Source organism: Macrobrachium nipponense, chromosome 23 (assembly GCF_015104395.2).
Source record: "Macrobrachium nipponense isolate FS-2020 chromosome 23, ASM1510439v2, whole genome shotgun sequence".
NCBI classification, from domain to species: Eukaryota; Metazoa; Arthropoda; class Malacostraca; order Decapoda; family Palaemonidae; genus Macrobrachium; species Macrobrachium nipponense.
In genome coordinates, this window is record NC_061090.1 from 53,880,875 (window position 1) to 53,898,374 (window position 17,500).

A 17,500-nucleotide genomic window follows, 5' to 3' on the forward strand; every position below is an offset into this window, starting at 1 on the left:
ATTTAAAAATTACAGAAAAAGCATACAAAAATTGTGATATGGGTGTTAAAAATTAGAATAAATAAATAACACTAAAAACAGTAAGGCTATTCTGTACCTTATCCTCGCAAGGCGGGTAGTGACAGAGAATTTTTAGAAAATATAAACAAGCACTAGGCTATGATCAACTGAACAGAGGAGGATTGCGTATTTAGGGACGGAACTATCTTTTATTATAAGGATTCCAAGGTTGTAGGTCGTTTTCGTTTTGTGTTTGGCCTATAATAGTAAAATCCTTATTATCAATATATGTTCTACATGATTTAGAGTGGTTTCTGATATTTGACTGTTCGGGGTTTGTTAATCCGCTGCCCGTTCTAAAACTTAAGCCCCTGTGAGAATCTATTCTCACTTTTAGTAACATCTTCGTACAACCCACATAAGTCCCGTGATCACATCTTGGGCGCGTATATTTATATACAATATTAGATTTTAGAAGAGTACCAAGGCGGTCTTTCGTTTTAAACAGGGATTCGATAGTTAATGGATTTTTAGGGACGATTTTTAGGTTCAGTGCCGGGATTTCCTTTTGAATAATTGCCAGGAACTTTTTCTGAAGAGGTTCTCATAGAGAAAAGGGAAGCTAGCAAACATTTTTAATTTTGGTACTGTCAAAACCGTTGGCACTTCTATGAATCGGGCGTCAAGCATTTTCTTAAGCATTTTAAACAAAAGTTTGTCTGGGAAGCAGTTATTTCTAAGATATTGGGAAAGAAAGTTAATTTCTTCATTAAAAGTAAACCAATTAGAGGTATGGTGGTAAGGCCCAAGTGTAGGAGAGTTGAAATAGTATTAAGTTTAAAATGATAAAAGTAAGAAATATAAAAGTTGATACCTAACCCAGTAAAAGTCTTTTTTTCTAAAAACACACGTGTAGAAGCCTTCCTCGTTCCTGGACACTACCTAACAACCTTGGAATCCATTATGATAAAAAAGATGGTTCCTTCCTTAAATACGCAATCCTCCTCTGTTCAGTTGTTTTCATAGCCTATAGTGCTTGTTTATATTTTCTAAAAATTCTCAGTCACTGCCCGTCCTTTGCGAGGATAAGGTACAGAATAGCCTTAATGTTTTAGTGTATTTATTTATTTTTAATTTTTTTACACATATCATAATTTTTAGCATGCTTTTTTTGTAATTTTTAAATAATTTTAATGTAACTGTAATGTACATAATTTTAGCGCTTAGTATGTTTTTCTGTTTTAAGAGATTCATAAATTTTTAAATGTTCTGCATTCTGATGTTGATGTTCATTGAATTTTTAAATATTGCGTAATTTTTATGAATTATGCAGTGCGTAGTTTTAATGTTCGTGTGTTTATCTTTAATTATAGCCTTGAGAATGCGACTATGAGTCGTGAAACGTCCGGCGAAATGAATGTACCTGAGTACGATGCCTTTCCCTATGGTTCCCCTGATGAGATGTACCTAGAGCTGCAGCTCCGTCTTCTAAGGATATATATATATATATATATATATATATATATATATATATATATATATATATATATAGATATATATATATATAATGTGAGTACGTGTGTACGTGCCACCAGGATTGTTTCTTTTGTACCCTTTTTCTTTAACTTTTGACACACGCTCCCCTGCCTGCAAGCATCATCATCGAGCGGTGAAGCTGCTGATATATATATATATATATATATATATTATATATATATTATATATATATATATATATCTGTGTGTGTGTGGGCGTGCGTACGTACTACCGGATGTATCTTTTTCCCTAAACGATTAAATAACAAATGACGCGCGATTTCCGTCAGTGGAGCCTCAGCCCTTAGGGAAATTAGACGCTCCCCTGCCTGCAAGTATCATCATCGAGTGGTGAAGCTGCTGATCGATCATTCCCTGTCGAGCTTCCTCAACAACAACTTACCGAGTTGATCTGTCCCCGAATCTACATCACGTCACAGAGTTTCCAGACAGTCGAGTGTCTCCTGAAAAGAAAAGTGAAAATGCAAAGCTCTCTTCTGCTCGTCTTTTTCGCTCTCTCTTTGAAAGGCGTTTCAGGGGACAAAGGTTCTTGCGACGCCGACGTCACTGTTGGATCAGGGAGTCAGTTCATAAAGGAATTTAAAGAAGACGAATTCCAGATCTACTGTAAACTTCACGAAGGTTTCCAAAGCTTAGAACTGAAAGTGGAAGGTGACGAGAGAGTTAACAAAGCCCTTAACTTCACTGCTGAAGATTTCAGTTCTACCAATGATTCTATGTGGCAATCACTTGATGTGAAAATAGAATACAATTATTTGTTCTTCAATGTTGCATATAACTGGCTCTTGACTGTTTCCGTTAACCAGATAATCATTAAAAAACCGAGATACTACATCGACTGGGGATACTTCTATGAAGGTTTCAAGTCAGTCAGGGTGACCGCCTATGGCCGATCAGACTGGAGGTTCACTGAACCAGGTGGAAACTGCACTTTCCCAAAACCTGCTGGAAGCCCCTCTGAAGGGAACAGCACGGCGACTTCTGAGCCCCAACTGACTGCAAGCACAGTGTGGATACTTGTGAGTGTGCTTGGTGTTACCGTCATAATGGCCGCTCTTGGTATCGCCGTCCTTGTCTACAGGTTCAAGCACCCAAGTACGTATTGATGAGTTATATATGGGACGTCTGTGCTTGCATGGCGCTTGTGTTTTGTGTCTTAGCAAATCGAACTCAGTCTCTAGTTTATGGAGTATCACTTTTTTTTTTTAATGCAAACCTGAAAAGAAAAACTCATAATGATTGAAAATCTGTTTATGTAAGTGTGGCATTACCAATAGCCTTACGCATGTTTGTATAAATACTGCATTGATGATGAATGTGGTCTACTTGAAATTTCCTGTATTGAACGGATGTTGAATGAATATCATCCGATAAAAGTAACTAATTTCTTTATTTGTAAAAAAAAAAAAAAAACTAGCATCACCTTGAAAATGCGACTGTTCATTTGCGTAAGTTTGAAAACATTGGGCTGTGTCCTTTGCATTGATATTCGTGGACAAACTTGCATTCTCAGACGACGAAAACAATTCAGTCCTCCGTAACTTTCCGTTCTGCTTCTTCTTTTTTTTGATAGAACTTTATTAACACTTCTTTCTGGGTGTAAGTATACTATGTATATATTTGTATATATACACATACACTTCAGATATAATTGTATATAAGCAACTATTCACACACACACACACAAACAAGCACACACATGCACACACAAACACACACACACACAACAATTGATATATAAATATATAGATATATATATATATATATATATATATATATATATATATATAGTTATATATAGATAGATATAGATAGATATATATAGATATATATACATACATACATACATACATACATACATACATACACACACACACACACACACACACATATATATAATATATAATATAGATATTATATGATATATATATATCATATATTCAACCTCAAACGCTTAATATCGTTCGATTTCAGATAGCCTATACTGGTTTGAATCGAGCTCATCTTACCAAAGGAATAATCATGTTGTGCCATTCTCTTTTCATGGCGATTTGAGGAGGAAATGTTCACTGTTGTAACACATTGCTACTTGAATTTAACCACTGAATATATATATATATATATATATATATATATATATATATATATATATATATATGTATTTATATATATATGCCTACATAATGCTTAGTTGTAACTTAAAAAAAGTGGATAGACATAAAAAAAGACAGTAACCTCGTGTGCATTTTATACTGAGCTGAAAATGGTGTACTATGTTCAAAATAAACACTTTATTTCTCTTCATCACAAAATGTATTTCCACTGTGCTTCATTATTTTACATTTTTTGTGGTGAAACAAGGCTCTATTTAACCGTAGATTTTAGTAAGTTTTAATTTATTTGGTGCAATGAATGTAGGCTATGTTTCTGTCCAATTATTTTTAGTTTTGTTTCCACTTGTAACTGATAATATGTGAACATGTTTATTTTTGTGTCCTTTGTATTTGGTCCTTCTTACTAGTATGAGTAGTGCTCAGTATGAGTATTAATTACGAAGACCACTTGACGTCCAGTTAGGAATATAATGTTATAACTTATGCATGAGGGAAACCTTGCACGTGTCCCGAGTGAGCTGGAGGTCGGATCCCGCCTTGTCTCCTCTTGCTTTCGTCAAACAGAAATTTTCATTCTGTCTTGAAGACAGGCATCGCGCGCATGTTTGGCTCAGCTTATTATCAAAAGGTTCATTAACAATCCAAGCAAAATTAACTTACTGAACGTGGCTCCACACTTCGGGCGACAAATTTCCGAGGTTTATATACTATAGTAGATTCACATCAAGCGTGCATCTGATGTCTAGACCCGTCCCTTACGACGCTCCTGATTGGCTGTTGATAAGCCAATCACAGTGCTGGGAACTCTTAGTTTCTCTCGAAAGTTCACATAGGCAGGATGAATGTTCCACCTCTCCTGAGGGATACGGCTTTCAAAAGTACTAATACTAATACTATAGTATTAGTATTAGATTTTTTTGCCATGAACCTTGGTTAGGGTAGGTTAGGTTGGGTTGGGTTAAGTTAGGTTAATTTAATTCAATGTTTCCAGGGAATTTGGGTGTGGGAAACATAATGAGATTACGAGCAGTTCCTTCTGTGCTCCTGATCACTGGTAAAATATGGACATAGGATGTCTTACAAGAGTATATATATATATATATATATATATATATATATATATATATATATATGTAGTGTAATATATATATATATATATATATATATCTACAAAGCATAAGTATGTCAGTAAGTCTCTATTGTTGACCCGGGAGTTGATGAGGCCAGAAGACACCTGGGAATATTTTAATTCCCATCCTTCCTCGGTCACCAATAGAGACTTACTGCCACACCTACATATGCTTTGTTAATATACTCTGGTAAAACATCCTATGTCCATATTTTACCAGTGATCAAGAGCACAGAAGGAAGTGCTCGAAATATATGGTTGCAACCTTCAAATAGTGTTTTATGGGCCTTTTTTATCTTCATGATATACTCTTGTATTACAGTAAAAGACATTCATGATGAGAGTATTTTAAAGATGACTCTATAGTTGGTTTTTGAGATATGTCGTCTTTTTTTTTCAGGGAAATTTCGGTAGTTGGTTACAGTTCGGGAATATACTTCCGGAAGCACTTGCACAGCAAACTTGATAAAGAAGTTTCCCCTGTTAAGTGAGACTTTTAGATTTAAAAAAATGTCCGGTTTCACATACTAAACTTGCCTTTTCTTTTGTTTCTCGAGCGGTTTTAAGCAGCTGTCTACCAATCACGTTTATACGTAACTAAAAGAAAATGATCGTGGTAGCATAACGTGTTGCTCATGCACGTGTGCATGAGCAACACGTTATATATATATATATATATATATATATATAATATATATATAAATATATATATATATATATATACTAGATAGCATACATATATATGGACCCTCACAGGATCGAACCCAAGTCTTTCATATACTAAGTATATGAGAATTATTGGTCTTTGGTCTGAAGTGTCTTCATAAGAGGAAGTAAAACTAATTATATGTGCAAGTATATATATATATATATATATATATATATATATATATATATATATATATATATATATATATATATATAATATTGTATTACTCATGTAATAAACCTCATATTCATTATAACAGATAAGATTATTAGCACAAATTAACTAACTTTCTCTTATGAAGACTCTTTAGACCAGAGACCAATAATTTGTAAAGTCACTCGAGAGCTCAATTATATCTGACCTCGACTAACCTTAGGTTCATCACTTTGGAGAAAAGCTTCAGTACCTCTTCTTCTCTCCCGTTTAACAGGAGCTGCGGTTCCCCCTCAAACGGACCCCGGGGCAGCGAGTTCGAGAACCGTCAGTACCGAGAATCCCATCTATGGGTACGTACGTTACTGATTCGACCCTTAGGACTGAAAACATCGGTTGTGGATGGTCGAGACGGTATTTGCACCCTGCTTTCATTCGTCAAGGCTGGCCCTATGAAACGGTGTTTGCACCCTGATTTCATCCGTTAAGTCTGCAAACATCTTCACTGTGGCCCTATGAAACTTAGGGTTCATAAGACGATCTTTTGATATTACATTATATTATAACTCTGGGGTTCATAAGATGATTTTCTGATATTATGTTATATTCTGATTTTGAGGCTCATAAGATGACCTGATATTATGTTATATTCTGACGTGGGGTTCATAAGATGATTTTCTCATATCATGTTATAATCTACTTTGGGAATTGATAAGATGGTCTCCTGGTATCATGTTATATTCTAATTTTGTGGCTCATAAGATGACCTTTTGAAAATATGTTATATTCTAATTTGAGATTCATAAGATGACCTTCTGATATTGGTTATCACAGTTTCTATTTTGATATTTTTAGCTGAGCCAATATGTTTGAACGGTTAGTAAATATTTTCCTTCATCCAAATATTATTTTACTCACAGGCCCGCAAATCCTTTACCCTCAATCATACTATTATCATGGAACAAATTATTTTTGAGATTCACTGAAGACTCTACAGAACGGTGATGAATGTAAAGGTAGGAATATAATATCATCAACATTGGAAATGTAAGAGATTCAGACGTGCATGTAGAAATATTTTCTTTCTACCTCTGGATATGACAAAACCGTGCTGTTCTTCTCTCTCTCTCTCTCTCTCTCTCTCTCTCTCTCTCGATGTCTCCTCGGATGGACTAATAAGTCTTGGAGACATCCTAATCTTTGTAACTCCTTGTAACTCTCTCCCCCAGTCATAATGATGCTCAAACTAAAGAGACAATGGTAATTTAATTTCTTAAAAAAAAAAAAAAAAAAAAAAAAACAGGTGAGGTGGGGTTGAAAGGAATTTAAAATAAAAGCTAAAACAGCCATTTAAATGAATGACCTTTATTCCTGTTTTGAAATGACTGAAAGGATTGGCACTCATCCAGTTGATTTGAAGGCGTGCCTTGGTATAACAGAAGACTTTACAAAAGTGCTTTGTTACGTTACGAAACGTCACAGCACCAATGAAATTCGTTTCACTGTTTGCTACGAGTTTCCAAATAATGTTCTGTCTCTGATAATGACACCAGATGCCTGGGTGATATGATTTTAGCTTCCTGTAAAATGAAACTATTGTGGCAGCTTTATCTGTTCGTCCGTCCGCCCTCAGATCTGAAAAACTTTCGAGGATAGAGGACTGCAAAATGTTATTCGATCTTCTATCCTCCAATTATCAAACATACCAAATTGCAACCCTCTAGCCTCAGTAGTTTTTATTTTATTTAAGATTACAGTTAATCATGGACTGTGCATCTGGCAGCGCTTTCCGGAGCCATGGGACGCACCCGCACTTTACCGCATCTGGTGAGCAACTGGAGAACTGCTGGCCATAGTTGATGATTTAATATAGCTGATTAACGAAACTCAATCACGATTATTGTCATTTAGGTTAAAGAGACGTGATTTTCTTTTAATGACACCCAAAAATGAGCAGCGTGATTTTCATTCATGAGTCCCCAGGAAATGTACATGAAAAAAAAAATTTTTTCGGAACAGTTGGTTTATTTAATTTTATTTTATTTATAAAGTTTTTTTTTTTAGTTTCTTGTAAAAATTCATTTACAGATTCATGAATTGCTAATTTCTAAAATTAGCTCAGAATATCTCTTCCAGGAGGTTTCTCTGGAGTCACTCGAGCAATTCAATCTTAATGAATACTAAATATAATGGTTGAAATGGAACAACTATGGAGAAAAAATTAAACGATGGTCAATAATCTGTAAAAATGTTGCAAATTAAATCTCTTTCTAAATTTGTAAATGAGCTAGAGAACGAGTATAAGTAAACACAATTCACAACAAGCCATATTTGATGCATATGGAAAAATAATAATATGAATTAAAGGTGACCCTGTTTCAGTTGAAATAGCACTCCTACGATACTTTGCAAGCAAAGATTTCGGAACTATAGTAGATTCACATCCCCGGTGCATCTGATGTCTACGCCAGTCCCTTACGACGCTCCTGATTGGCTGTTGATAAGCCAGTTACTGGGCTGGAAACTCTCAGTCTCTCTCGAGAGAGTTCACATGAGCAGGATGTATGTTCCACCTCTCCTGAGGGATACTTTTGAAAGACGTATCCCTCAGAAGAGGTGGAACCTACTACATCCTCCCTATGTGAACACTCGAGAGACTGAGAGTTTCTAGCCCTGTGATTGGCTTATCTACAGCTAATCAGATGCACGGTTGATGTGAATCTATATTATGAACCTACACCAGAATGATTTTAAAGCATACTATATTGTATACATTCAAGCCTTCCCTTCTAATGGACCTTAAGCTATCGTTTATAAGGCTTTGGCTCAAGGGTTTCTTATAGTATATTGTAGACAGAGGCACAATGTCTACGACACAGCATAAAGGCAAATATCCAGTAATTGAAAGTTAAATAAAAACAGATAATAGATATAGCAGATCTGAAAGCTTTCAAGTCACTGGCCATACGCAGTTCAACATGACAACTCCAAATAAATAAATACTACATACATATGTTCGAGGACAATGATACCCGAGGCTATACACAGGAACGCATAATGACTATAACGGAAAATTTGTCTAGTTCATAGACATTGAAAACTCAAGGTAAGGAGATGAACACAATGCACAGTTTACAGTAAAGAATGAGACTGTAAATGGTGCTAGGAAATTAGAGTCACATTCTGATCACAGTAAAACGCTAACTAGCACTTCCTAGGCAATAATATTAAAAATAATAATCATGATAATGGATTATTCATTCGAGACCATTGATACCATTCAATATACAAAGGGGGCACACGAACAACTTCATATAAAAATAAAGAATTTTGAACAAGTTTTAACAATAATAGATTTGATCTCGTATGAAACCAAAAGCACTTCATAATTGTGTACACAAAAGCTCAGCAATGGCCAAAACATTATTCACCATAAACCACGGCATTTGCAACCCTGCATCTAAAAATAATAAATCGTGAACTTTGTAACCCTACATCTAAGACTACTAGGTAGTGAATTTGGTAACCCTACATATAAAACTATTAAATATTGAATTTGGTAACCATTCATCTAAAACTATTAAATAATGAATTTGGTAACCCTGCATCTAAAACTATTAAGTAGTGAACTTTGTAACCCTGCATCAAAGACTATTAAGTAGTGAACTTTGTAAACCTTCATCTAAGACTATTAAATAGTGAATTTGGCAACCCTGCATCTACAACTATTAAGTAGTGAACTTTATAACCCTGCATCTAAGACTATTAAACAGTGAATTGTGCATCGTTGTTGTGTAACCTTTTTCAAATTAAACATATTTCTTGAAACCTCATTTTCTCAAAATATTTACACTGAAAACCCATCTCTTTGAGAACTACTTTCAAAAACATATTTCTTGAGAACCCATTTTCTCAAAATGTTTATAATGAAAACACATTTTCTCAAAATATTTATAATGAAAACCCATTTTCTCAAAATATTTACATTGCAAACCAATCTCTTGGAGAGCTACTTTCTAAAAACATTTTTCTTGAAAACCATTTTCTCAAAATATTTATATTGAAAACACATCTCTTGGAGAGCTACCTTCTAAGCACATGTTTCTTGAAAACCCATTTTCTAAGAATATTTATATCGAAAAAACATTTTCTTAAAATATTTACACGGAAAACCCATTTCTTCGAGAGCTATTTTCTAAAAACATATCTTGAAAACCCATTTTTTCAGAATTTTTATAATGAAAACCCATTTTCTCAGATTATTTACATTGAAAACATTTCAATAAATTATTTACACTAAAAACCCATCTCTTCCTGAGCTACTTTCTAAAAGCATATTTCTTGAAAATCCATTTTCTTGGGAAAAATTTTGGGTTCCTTGCAATACCGAACTGTTTCCCCGGTTCACCTCGCTCGCTCGCTCCCGCGAGTTTCATTCATTCGTATCTGTTGCTATGACAACCCCGTAGAGACTATTTTCACTGCTGTGGGAGGAGACGGGTCTCGCGGCGTCGTTTGAGATCCCCTCGTTCGTCCTCCGCTGTTCTGTCTCAATGTCCCTCTGGTGAAGGACTGCTCTGTCCTCTCTCCTTCTCTTCATCATCTTCTTCTTCTCTGCAAGATTGGAGACGGAATTAAGCATCACTAAGAAATACTCTCTCTTCTACTTCCCGTTTTATTCATCAATTCATTGCCACTTTACTTTACTAATGCTGTTTCTTGACTCACTGCAAGTGTGCTGGTAAAGTGACGATGAGTTTTGCCCGTTTTCGATGGTCGCCTAAATTTCAATTCATTGTTGGTGACAACTCACATCCGGTGAAGAGTTGTTTTCACCTTCAAAAACTCAAGTTTTCCTGTCAGTTATATGCGATATAATTTCTCCAGTCAACTGTTCTATGAATGACTCACCAGCAAGTCATAATCTGACCGTCATTTGACATTTCCATGGTCGAAAATTCTTTCGTCATAAAACTGCTTTTAAGTTCGTCTGCACGTTATAAATATCTGTAGGTTCTTGAGCTAATACTTTACTTACAAATCCAGGGTTTTTTCTTGCTCAACCCTTTTCTCGTCACATAGGCTACCCTCCCTTCCCGGGTATTTATTTCTAATGTCAAAATGGTAAACAACCAACTCAGAACAACATTCTACTCTGTATATCTGCAAGCACTGTACTGAAGGGAAGTAGGTAATCACTCTCCTGACATAAGTAATAGTATTGTGAACACAAAAAATTCTATAAATAATAAAGACAATTTTTTTTTTATTATTTTCTCATGGCTATGCAGCTAGTTTTTAAAGTTATGGTACTGAGCTGCTAAAACAACTTTTTTTTTTTTCCAGCAGATGAACTTACGAAAATTGACACCATATCGTTCGAGTAGATAAGGCTATCTAAACAGTACGCCATGTTTTTTGTAATCCCTTATCAGTCTGGCATCCTTGAACGTCATCGGATATCCTCAGGACTCAGAGGCACGTCAAGACCCTGCCTAGTGAGTGGTCTTCTGGTGTCATGTTAAATCTAAGAAAGACCGCGATAAGGAATTTTGGATTAAGATCCCTCTCGGGTGGTCAGAATATTTTTTAACATTTGTCAAATTGAGTTAGAGGACATTCGGGCACCGTAAAAGAGCATGACAGAAGGCGAGTGTCTTTTGATTGAGTCAAATTGCATCATGAACAGCCAATGTTGAGACAAACCCCGAAGTTTGACCGAAGTAGTCCCGGTTACTGCCGAACCGGAAACCGCGCCTTCGTCAAACTTTGCTTCTATTGCAATTCTAGCGTTACATTATGGAGTCGCGTCGAGCATCGAAATTTGTCGGAAAGAAACCAATTTTAGTGTCAAAAATGAAATCAGGCCTAAGCAGCAGAATTTTGCCCCGATACGAGACAACGAACGAGTGTCGGAGAACGAGACATAACGAAAAGAAAGGTCTCATACAAAGCAGCTAGAGTTTTCGGTCAAGGAAATGTGCAGCAATCTCTGCTGGGGAAGAAGTCGTCTAGCAAATCCTAATTCGGCCATGGGATGACAACCACTTCTGGGCCACACTTGTGCCCCGGACCAACATCAGTGGCAAATTTCCTACCTATTCATCGGATTTATTCCAAGAAAGGTCTAATTTTTTTTATCTTTTATGAGATAATAAATTTTTTACCAGGACCTCTTATTTTTATAAATAGAACAATGCATATTTAAGTACTTATCAGGAAAGTAACAAATTTCCATCAATATATAAATATACGTTACTGAACACTAGGCTTTTAATCATCTTTTTTAACACATTAATAATTATACTATTAATTACATATTTATACTGGCTACTGAAAACCAGTAATTAATGTACTCTTTTTTGGCGATAATGTTATCTATTCTTTTTTTGAAATTGATTTTTAATAGCCACCTATCGTAAAAAAATTTGCTCTTAACAAAGGCATCTGTCTCCTCTTTTGTGTAAAAAAGGTCTGTTGGATGCCACTGATAATTTCGACGTAATCATGACAAATCTCTTACCTAAGCATCTGAAATCCACTGATTTATTCCAAGAAAGGTCTTTTGGATGCAAATGAAAATCGACATCACAACGACAAATTTCTGACCCAATCATCTAAAACCCAATAATTTATTCCAAGAAAGGTCTATTGGATGCAACTGGTAATTTCGACGTAATAACACGGGTGTCCATAATGGGAATGTATATAGTAGATTCACATCAACCGTGCATTTGACGTCTAGGCCAGTCCCTTACGACGCTCCTGATTGGCTGTTGATAAGCCAATCACAGGGCTGGAAGCTCTCAGTCTCTCTCTCGAGAGAGTTCACATAGGCAGGATCTATGTTCTACCTCCCCTTAGGGATATTTCTTTCAGGAGAGGTGGAACATAGATCCTGCCTATGTGAACTCTCTCGAGAGACTAAGAGTTTCCAGCCCTGTGATTGGCTTATCAACAGCCAATCAGGAGCGTCGTAAGGGACTGGACTAGACATCGGATACACCGTTGATGTGAATCTACCATAGCAGAGGCACTTACTCAGCAAAAACCTCAGCAGGAAGACGACGGAGGTCAGCAAGCCCAGCAGAGCCAGGAGTCCGACAGCGAAGGCGACAACGGAAGGATGATGACGACCGGACGCCCTCGAACGAGAAGTTCTCGGAGAAGGATTCGTAAAGCCCGCGGGTTTGTCGCAGCGCCACTCCGACGGGCCAGAAGCCGCGATGTCCAGACCGACGACCTCGTCCGTGGGGCGCCGGAGGCAGGCGGCCTTCGAGGACACGGCGCTGTCGGCGTCGTTGAAGACGAAGATCTTCCATTCGCTGCCGAGGAACTCGCTCCCCTCGGCGTAGACGCCCACGTGGAGCATGTGCCATCGATCCAGGTCGTCCGCGACGCCCAGGTCCTCTATGGAGAACCTCTCGTTCAAAATTTGAACCCGGGAAAGGCGCAGATATCCTCTCAGGCGGAGGTTGACCTCCATGCGCTGGAAATGTTCGCTGGCTTTGAAGTACAGCGAGGCGCTGGCCCCCTCGAAGCTCCCCACGGTTTGGGTGTCGTTTCCTTCGACTTTGGAATGACACGGGGCATCGCCGCTGCTTCTTTTCAGCTTAAAGCTCAAGAAGTCATCTTCACTCGCTGAAATGTTATCACCGCTCGTATTTCCGTACGTAGTTTTGCTCGATGGAAAAATCGGTTCGTCCTTACTGGACCCGTTGTACACTTTGAAACTATGACTGGTGACTGAAGGAGCTTTGTTCAATCCATTCCCTCCCGGGAACTTTGCACTTCCGTCGCCTGCCGTTGCTAGAATTGCCAGATATTGCAGAAATGCCCACGTAAAGTACACACTGCCCATGGTTACGCTAAAAGCCTTTATAATAATCACCCTTTCACAAAGACAAATTTTGATTTCTACTTAGAGAAACAAAACCCTGAAATGAGTCTCTAGAGATGTGAAGTTTCACCAGAGCTCGATAAATAATCGCGTGATCAATAACCGACGAATATTGTTGCCTTAATATCGACGCTTTGACTTCGTGAGTCGTGACCTGTACCTCACGACTTGACACGAGAGACTGAGGGTGAATCATAGGAAGCGTCGTAGGGTATACTGATGACAACACTCACCTGGCGATCAAAAAAAAAATTAATGAAAAATAAAAAAAAATAAAAGAAAGGACACCGGAAGTTTGCTCATACCCAGACGCTTTCGGTAAAACTGGCAGTGATGCATAACGAATGACTAATGGTAATCCCATCCAGAAGGTTTCATCGATTCATTAAAAACATTTAAACATCTGCATGTGTATGATGTGCATACTGTGTGTATGTATATATATACATAAACATCTACATACATATATATATATATACTATATATATATATATATATATATATATATATATATATATACATATATATATATATATATATATATATATATATATATATATATACATATATATATATATATATATATATATATATATATATATACATATATATATATAATATATATATTATATAGTATATATATATATATAAATATACAGATATATATATATATATATATATATATATATATATATATGTATATTTATATACATATATATATATATATATATATATATATATATATATATATATATATATATTCCCTCATTTTCATACACCTTACACAATATGGTAAGATTCTGAGTTGTACTCTTACCACCATATTCCTTTCGCCTGCCCTTTTATGTAAATTGTAATTGTCCTCTTGAGAGAGAGAGAGAGAGAGAGAGAGAGAGAGAGAGAGAGAGAGAGAGCAGGATGACATTTACGTCTTATGTTTTTATGTCAACAGGATGTGTTGCATTTAGTGGTCACATGATAACGCGAGTCATTACTCGCAGAAATATCAAGGTTGAAAAGAAGATATTTCAAATAACATTTATATAAATTGTAATTTTAGCTTTCTGTAAAAGAAGTCTACTGAGATGATTATTTGGTTGTCCGTCCGCACTTTTTATTTTGTCCGCACTCTTTCTGTCCGTCCGCAGAACTTAAAAACTACTGAGGCTAGAGGGCTGCAACTTGGTATGTTGGCATAACTGTAAGCAGGGTTGATCAAGTGGTAACGCAGAAAAGAACTCACCAATCCAGAGAAGAGAGTGTCATAGTCCCAGAGACGGTCCGTTACACGACGCCATACAGGCTGTTTTCGCTGTCGTGGGCGGATCCAGGCCTGGGGACCGATGTGTTCCCTACGTTCGCATAGCGGACTTCGTAATGAAGGTCGTCCTCGTCTTCCTCGTTCACTCGAGGGCGGACGCAAGTTTCTGTTGGGGTTGAAGGAAATATCTGAGATGGAGATCTTCGAGATTCTCTGAGGCTGAATTTCGAAAATCTTTGACAAAAAAAAAAAAAAATGGTTGCGCTTATAGAATATTATTATTGTTGTGGTGCTCTCAAAGCTGACACACGACTGAGACACACAGCAGCCCGACCCTACCTTGATCCACCGCCCCCACCCCCCACCCCGTATTTTCCTATCTGCTGTCATTTTAGCGATAATGTTTTCGGCAGATTGAAAGAGCTCGTTAGACTTGACGTAAAGGAGAAAGCCTCTGTTTTCCACGATTAATCCGCAAATACAAACTCAATAAGTCTTTAAGAGTTAATTTAGTCCTTTCAGACTGCATTCGACCAAAACAAAAAAGATAACGTAGCTGACGTAACAATGAAAAGAATGACAAAATGCGCATCTTATCGTTCAATCGTTATAATAATAATAATCAAAAAGTAATAATAAATAATAATAATAATAATAATAATAATCCTCATAGTAGCACGAGTCTTCAAAGATGAAAAACAAATCCCCAGTTATGTAAATGTTACAATATATTTTAAATTTACAAAAACAGCAAGTATAGCCGTTCGGGCAATCTGTTCGGTTCCCCTATTGCTGTTTTTAAAATTTAGATATATGTACATTTACATAACTGTTTAGTTGTTTCTCCAATAATAATAATAATAATAATAATAATAATAATAATAATAATAATAATAAAATAATAATAATAATGAAATAAGGAACCTCCGTAACGAGGCTATAATAATGACAATTAAAAGCCAGATTAGTGTTAAAAATATATTTCTGTACAATGATTGTTTTACCATCAGAAGGACTGAAGAGGGATACGGAGCAGTATCCGAAAGTCTCTCCTAGTCATTTTTAGCATTGTACAAAAATATATGTTTAACAATACTGTGGCTTTGAATTGTCAATAATAATAATAATAATAATAATAATAATAATAATAATAATAATAATAATAATAATAATAATAATAATAATAATAATAATAATAAAAGACTTAAAAATCTGCTGAATCAAAACATTTTCAGGGCTGGGCAGTGAATTAAAGTAAATCTAAAATAAAATGTAATTTCTTCGAGAAAGAAAGTCCGAAAATCAGTCCGTTATGACCTTGCAAAGTCCATTAACACCGATCTGAATTCGAGGTATCTTGGTCCTTATCTCAAACAGATAGACAGGCAGACAAGCGATTGTCAAAGATTGAAAGAAAACCCCGTCTGGAAGAAATATGGAGATTTGCTTTGTTTCCGATGAGAATCCTAAGACTTCTTTGGTTTAGGATAACTTGTACCGTAGCAGATTGCTTTTGGGCGATGGCTTCTATCGAATGATATTCATTCAACATTCGCTCTCAATACAAGAAATCAAAGATACGCACCCTACCATACACACCCACGCACGTATGTTCGTATGTAGTCAACGCAGAGACAGCTTTCATCACCGATGAACTATTTATACAAATATGCGTAAGGGGATTGCGTAATGTATGCCGCACGTATATAAACAGATTTTGAATCATTATGAATCTTTGTTCAGGTTTGTGCTAAAAAAAAAAGGCAGTAGCATTCCATAAACTAGAAACTGAGTTCGATTTGCTAAGACACAAAACACAAGCGCCATACAAGCATAGACGTCCCATATATAACTCATCAATACGTACTTGGGTGCTTGATCCTGTAGACAAGGATGGCGATTCCAAGAGCGGCCAATATGACGGTAACACCAAGCACACTCACAAGTATCCACACTGTGCTTGCAGTCAGTTGGGGCTCAGGAGTCACCGTGCTGTTCCCTTCAGAGGGGCTTCCAGCAGGTTTTGGGAAAGTGCAGTTTCCACCTGGTTCAGTGAACCTCCAGTCTGATCGGCCATAGGCGGTCACCCTGACTGACTTGAAATCTTCAAAGACGTATCCCCAGTCGATGTAGTATCTCGGTTTTTTAATGATTTTCTGGTTAACGGAAACAGTCAAGAGCCAGTTATATGACACACTACCAGGGAACTGATTTTCGTAATCTATTTTCACACCAAGTGATTGCCACATAGAATCATTGGTAGAACTGAAATCTTCAGCAGTGAAGTTTAGGGTTTTGTTAACTCTCCATTTACCCTCCACTTTTAATTCTAAGCTTTGGAAACCTTCGTGAAGTTTACAGTAGATCTGGAATGCTTCTTGTTTAAATTCCTTTATGAACTGACTCCCTGATCCAACAGTGACGTCGGCGTCGCAAGAACCTTTGTCCCCTGAAACGTCTTTCAAAGCGAGAGCGAAAAAGACGAGCAGAAGAGAGCTTTGCATTTTCACTTTTCTTTTCAGGAGACACTCGACTGTCTGGAAGTTCTGTGACGTGATGTAGATTCGGGGACAGATCAACTCGGTAAGTTGTTGTTGAGGAAGCTCGACAGGGAATGATCGATCAGCAGCTTCACCGCTCGATGATGATACTTGCAGGCAGGGGAGCGTCTTTTGTCC

At 36.7% G+C, this 17,500-nt stretch overlaps 2 protein-coding genes across 11 annotated transcripts in view; one reads left to right on the forward strand and one right to left on the reverse strand.

The window, feature by feature from the left end:
• The window catches only part of LOC135200864 (uncharacterized), a 22,858-nt gene extending 15,989 nt beyond the window's left edge, over nt 1-6,869 (forward strand). For 2 of the 5 annotated variants that reach the window (XM_064229603.1, XM_064229612.1), the window contains exon 6: nt 5,939-6,863. In XM_064229603.1, coding sequence (XP_064085673.1) covers nt 5,939-6,030 — 92 coding nt within the window. In that variant the 3' untranslated portion in view covers nt 6,031-6,863. Of the gene's footprint in view, nt 1-1,804; nt 2,652-5,938 lie in introns of those variants that run through there. The other 3 variants (XM_064229594.1, XM_064229587.1, XM_064229578.1) reach the window with 3 other exon arrangements.
• A 144-nt stretch (nt 6,870-7,013) lies between these two features.
• The window catches only part of LOC135200886 (uncharacterized), a 16,140-nt gene continuing 5,653 nt past the window's right edge, over nt 7,014-17,500 (reverse strand). For 3 of the 6 annotated variants that reach the window (XM_064229642.1, XM_064229658.1, XM_064229651.1), the window contains exons 2-4: nt 14,805-14,988; nt 12,703-13,794; nt 7,015-10,275 (exon numbers count right to left, since the gene is read on the reverse strand). In XM_064229642.1, coding sequence (XP_064085712.1) covers nt 10,094-10,275; nt 12,703-13,522 — 1,002 coding nt within the window. In that variant the 5' untranslated portion in view covers nt 13,523-13,794; nt 14,805-14,988 and the 3' untranslated portion in view covers nt 7,015-10,093. Of the gene's footprint in view, nt 10,276-12,702; nt 13,795-14,804; nt 14,989-16,689 lie in introns of all 6 variants that reach the window. The other 3 variants (XM_064229634.1, XM_064229667.1, XM_064229625.1) reach the window with 3 other exon arrangements.